At 42.3% G+C, this 5795-nt stretch overlaps 1 protein-coding gene across 5 annotated transcripts in view; it reads left to right on the forward strand.

The window, feature by feature from the left end:
• The window catches only part of Zmym2 (zinc finger MYM-type containing 2), a 76243-nt gene that overhangs the window by 1303 nt on the left and 69145 nt on the right, over nucleotides 1-5795 (forward strand). For 2 of the 5 annotated variants that reach the window (XM_031362638.1, XM_031362639.1), the window contains exons 1-2: nucleotides 48-216; nucleotides 731-793. Coding sequence is in view for 1 of the 5 variants with exons in the window: in XM_031362636.1 (XP_031218496.1) it covers nucleotides 731-793 (63 nt within the window). In the remaining 4 variants the exon portion in view is untranslated. Of the gene's footprint in view, nucleotides 1-47; nucleotides 217-253; nucleotides 404-730; nucleotides 794-5795 lie in introns of those variants that run through there. The other 3 variants (XM_031362637.1, XM_031362640.1, XM_031362636.1) reach the window with 2 other exon arrangements.

Here is a 5795-nt window from a genome sequence, read left to right on the forward strand (position 1 = left end):
CGGGGTGTTTTCCTTTCTGTGCTGCGGGCGGTCGGTCGGGCGGGCGGGCCGGGGAGGGGCCCTTTGGCCCTCCCGCCTGGGGGCCGCACTCCCACCCTGTCTGCCCGACAGAGACCCCAAGTTTTCGATGGCAAGGGGCGCCTTTTGACTCTTGCGTCGTCCTCTTCGTCGCTGGTCTCCTCCCCGGCGCTGTGCTGCGCGGCTCCTGCTCCTCACGTATTGTTTGGCTGGGTCTCTAATGGCGGACGGGGAGGCAGCGCTGCCGGTCTCGGACTGCAGGGGGGGCAAACCTCGGGCCCAGGGCAACTGCTTGGGGCAAATATGGGCAATATCAGCCCATCGTTGACATAAACTGTTTTTTACCTGTAAATTGGTGCTGAGTTTGACTGGAATGAAGGTGGTGGTAAGATTTGCGAGGGATTGCAAGTCCCTTGCTGGCGTCGGGGCAATGTTTGCCCTTCCCCCTCCCTACCCCATAGCAAGCTTGATGCCCTCTGGTCTCTTTCCCTGCAGATTGTGGCTTACACATAGGTTTTGGCTCCAAATAAATATTTCACCTCACTTGAGTAGTAGTGGGCCGTTTTGCGTGGGCTTTGGGGTAATAATAGAAGGGCCGAACCTCCTTGACCTCTTAGTCCCTTCTCTGCCTCCTCCTGGTGAAATCGGCTTGGTGCTCCTACCAGATTGGGTGTTCATCCATTTCTGTCTCTCTTTTTCTCTTTTATCTCAGGACCAGAAATTTCCTTCAACCCTATCTGGTGCATCATTGGCAGAAAGTGAGCAAAACACCATTGTGAGTCCTTTGCTTCTAATTTGTTGCTTATTACAGAGGACATCGTTGGATTATAGGGGTCCAGCTATAGGACTTGGCCCTTCTGGTTGTTTTTAAGGGGAGGAGCCTTCTCTTGGGTGGCAGCTGCTCTTGGGGCGAAGCTCCAGTGATGCCTGGTGAGGCAGCTGGGAGTGGGCGCTGCTGTTTCCACCGCTGCAGACATCGCTTCTGCTGCTGCAATACCAACCTCAGCAACCAGACGACGGGCTTCTGCAGCTGCTCACGTTACCGGTGGGGAGGAGGGGTGTTGTGAAGGAGGGCATATTTCTGGTGCCCTCTAGAGTTACAGAGTGGAAATTAATGTTATTTGGTCTGAAGTGCATGCAACCATTTTTGACATTTTTCTTGTCATAATGGTTAATGGACCTCAGGTATTGGACAACTTAGGGAGAGTGCTTAACTTCTTATGTCAGATCTGAATGACAGAATTTGACCATGAAGGCGGATGTCTTTCCAGATCTTCCATGTTCTTTGCATCTGTTGTTTCATCTCACCAAGTAGATGCTGCTCAGACCTTTGCAGTCCTCTATTTAGTCTTTCATCTCTGGTGTTGACCAATCTTTTATTAAGTCTCGCTTTTTATAAATTTCTAAAATGTTTATAGTGTGTGAGTGCATGATGTGTTTGTGTTGGTGCACATGCCACAGCGACAGTGTGTATGTAGGTCAGGACAACTTTTGGCGTTGGTTCTACCCTTCACTGTCTAATCGGTTCTGTGGATCCAACTCTGCCATTGTTGGCTCATGTAGCAGGCGCCTCTGTCCACTCAGCCATCTTGCTAGCCCTGTCACTTATTTTCAGATGGCTTCTAATGTATCCCAGGTTGACCCCGAACTTTTGTTGCATAGCCTTTGAACTTTGACTTTGAACTTGTGATCCCTCCTCTGTCTCAACTTCCCAAGTGCTACAATTACACTTGTGCCCTCTTGTTAGATTTATGTGGTGCTGGGAATCAAACCCAGGTTTCTGCACCCTAGCAAGCACTTAAACTGTGCTACATTTGTAGTCCCAAATATTACTCTTGAGCCCAGTGTAGCTCCTGTTGTTACTTGTATACTTTCAAAGGTGTGTTATAAGTATAGATGTTTATGGTTTCTTTGGATATATTTTTTAATGTGTATGATTGTTTTTCCTGTTTGAATGTATGTGTGACATACATGTACTTGGTGGCCAAGAATGTCAGAAAAAGGTATTGAATGTTGTGAGCCATTGTGTGGGTACTGGAAACCGAACCTTGTAAGAACAAATACTTATTAACTGCTGAGCCATTTCTCCAACCCAATGTTAAACGTTTTAAACTTATAGCTAATGTTTTTCCCTTCTGAATACTGTTTTTTATTCTGAATTTGCAGAGGAGGGGATAGGCATAGAAAGAAATCGGGAAGTATTTAGTAAAGCAGGCTCTGAACATAAGCAATGTGATAACAGAGCCCAACATCAGCAACTGTACTATACTTGATGATTCTTATGTTGTAGATCCCAAATTTCAAACTGAGTCAAAATAACCTTTTCTTGCTTGGAAGTAGAAACATAAAAAGTGCTTGAATCCTGTTTAGTTCTTTCTTTTTAAAAAATAGAAAATGTGGGCTGGAGAGATGGCTCAAAGGTTAAGAGCACTGACTGCTCTTCTAGAGGTCCTGAGTTCAATTCCCAGCAACCACATGGTGGCTCATAACCATCTATGATGGGATCTGATGCCCCCCTCTGGTGTGTCTGAAGACAGTTACAGTGTACTCATATACATAATAAATAAATAAATAAATCTTAAAAAAATAGAAAATGCCAGGTGGTGGTGGTGCACACCTTTAATCCCAGCACTCAGGAGGCAGAGGCAAGTCTGTTGAGTTTGAGGCCAGCCTGGTCTATAGAGTGAGTTCCAGGATAGCCTGGGCTACATTGAGGAACTCTGTCTGAGGGGTGGGGGAATAGTTAACAATTGATATTTATTTATTTGTTTAATTTAGACTAGGATTATGGTCCAAGCTGGCCTTGAATTCGCAGTGTAACACATGATGTCTTTGAGGTATTCTTTTTGCCTCTTTTTCTAGTTGGTGGATTTTTTGTTACCTTATTTCAACACCAATAGAGGCTGTTTGTATCAGTATAATTTTTTGCAGTGTATGTCTAGATTAGTCTGAAAATTTGATGGAACTTTATTATTATTGGAGATGAGGTTTTGCCATATAGTTCTGGAATTCACTTTGTAGATCAAGGTGGCACTGAACTCAGAGAGGTTCACTTGCTTCAGCCTTCCAAGTACTAGGATTGCAGGTGTCCACCTCTATGCCTAGCTTGACTATAAACCTCTAATGAGTGTGAAGTCCTTTTAGGAATTAAGTCATTCAGATACTACATTTCAGGACCTTCCATGTGGATGTTGTTTATATTGTCATCAATGATTAACTTATCTTCCCTCCTCCCCTTTTTCTTACTTTTTTTTTTTTTTTTTTTTTTTTTTTTTTTTTGGTTTTTCGAGACAGGGTTTCTCTGTATAGTCCTGGCTGTGCTGGAACTCACTTTGTAGACCAGGCTGGCCTCGGAACTCAGAAATCCACTTGCCTCTGCCTCCCAAGTGCTGGGATTAAAGGCGTGCTCCACCACCGCCCGGCCTTTTTTACATTTTTTAGTGTGAACTTAGTCTTTAATAGTCTTTAATGGGGCTATCTTTCCAGCCCTCTGCCCCTTTTTCGTAGTTGTGGTTTTGTAGTTTGGTTGTCTTTTGAGACAGTCTTGAGGGGTGTGAGAGAGTGTAGGTGTGTGGGTATGTACAAATGTTGCTCAGACTGGCCTAGACTTTACAGCAGTTCTCCTCCCTCTGTCTTGGTGCTGGGATTACCGAGGATTATAGGTGCTGATGTGCCACTGGATGTGGCCTGACTCTGTCAGTCTTTTGTCAGTCACTTTGGTGGTCCACAGAAGCTGACATAAGAATGTTTCCAGCTTGCATGGATATGAGCTTGTCAGACTGTAGATTCGTATAATTGGATTTATTTTGTAGGCTTTTATTCTGTTTTGCTTGTTTGAGGTACAGAAGTATACAAAGAGTGCTATTGTGACAAATGAATCTTTGGGTCTTATAACATGTACTGGTATTACTGTGATAGGAAAAAATGTATGAAATACTATAGTTTTCAAATACTCTTTGTTGTCAGAAGATGTATAGTTTTAATTTTGTCTCTCTGTGCTTTGAAATCTGTCCCCATTTCACTGATAACATTCACACATAGTTTATTATGTTAAATGGCACTTATAAGAAATCTTAAGAATATTCACTTCTGTGTATGTTTTTTTTAAAATTTTTTTTAGGTTTTTCGAGGCAGGGTTTCTCTGTGTAGCCCTGGCTGTCCTGGAACTCACTCTGTAGACCAGGCTGGCCTCAAACTGAGAAATCCCTCTGCCTCTGCCTCCCAAGTACTGGGATTAAAGGCATGCGCCACCGTTGCGTGAGTCACTTCTGTGTGTCTTTATGGACTGTAAGGAAAGCTCAAACTAATTTCTTATCCTGCTGGAATTCTATGTGTGATCCACCACAGTCATATCTTGATACCTTATGAGAGAGACAGAGACAGACTATCTTTCTGGAACATCTCATTAGGAAATAGATTGCCTGTACTCCATGCTTAGGCCATTTTTATTTGAATTTTACTTGATTGATTTTCTTCTATTACTAACAGTATACAGCAAGAATTTTAGATTGAACATACTCAAATCCAAAAGCTGTGCAGATCCCAATACATGTAACTCATAAAGTTGCCAGTGAGAAAAAAATTGCTGCTGGATAAATGCATAAGTTTGAAGTATGAAGTTCAGAGCAACATTTACAGTGTATTTTTTGTTTATAATCTAGACAATTTTGTTGTACCTGGTTGGATATTTTAGTTTTAAAATAATTGACTTTTTTTTTTTAAACATAGAAATAGCAAGTACTTCTTCATTCGTGCCTGTGCTAAATTCATGGTAAAAAGACAGTTGATATCTTAAAGGGTGAATTGTAACACACCTTTTGTTTAAAAGCATATCAGTTTAGGGACTAGAGAGGCGGCTCAGCGGTTAAGAGGACCTGGGTTCAGTTTCTAGCACCCACATGGTAGCTCACAAGTGTCTATAACTCTGCTTCTAGAAGATCTGGTATCCTTACACAGAAAAAACACCAGTGCACATAAAAATAAATAAATTGTTTAAAAAAATATCAGTTTAGTTGGGCATGGTGGCGCACGCCTTTAATCCCAGCACTTGGGAGGCAGAGGCAGGTGGATTTCTGAGTTCAAGGCCAGCCTGGTCTACAGAGTGAGTTCCAGGACAGCCAGGGCTACACAGAGAAACCCTGTCTCCAAAAACCAATAAATAAATAAATAAATAAATAAAATAAATAAAAAAATATCAGTTTAAAAATGAGGTGGAAATACTCTTTGTTCACTGTTGAAAATCCATTTTAGTGTTAGACAATTGATTAGGTACCACAAATACTTGATCACATGTGATTTGTGTTTTGTTTGTTATTTTATTATTATTTTTTCAGACACAGTATCCTATCTTTCTTCTCTTGCTGTGATTAAAACACAGGTCAAGGGGGCTGGTGAGATGGCTCAGTGGGAAAGAGCACTGACTGCTCTTCCGAAGGTCCTGAGTTCAAGTCCCAGCAGCTACATGGTGGCTCACAACCATCTGTAGTGATATCTGACAGCCTCTTCTGGTGTGTCTGAAGACAGCTACAGTGTACTTACATATAACAATAAATAAATCTTTAAAAAAAAAAACCAACACAGGCCAAAAAACAACTTAGAGGAGGAAAGGACTTATTTATTTTACACTTCTAGGTCACAGTTTATCATTGAGGGAAGTCAGGGCAGGAACTCAAGCAGGAACCAAGAAGGAATGTTGCTTGCTGGATTGTTTTTCTCCTCTCCCTCCTTCCTCCTTCCTCCTCCTCTTCCTCTTCCTCTTCCTCCTCCTCCTCCTCCTC

This window comes from Mastomys coucha, unplaced genomic scaffold (genome assembly GCF_008632895.1).
Source record: "Mastomys coucha isolate ucsf_1 unplaced genomic scaffold, UCSF_Mcou_1 pScaffold9, whole genome shotgun sequence".
Taxonomy (NCBI): Eukaryota; Metazoa; Chordata; class Mammalia; order Rodentia; family Muridae; genus Mastomys; species Mastomys coucha.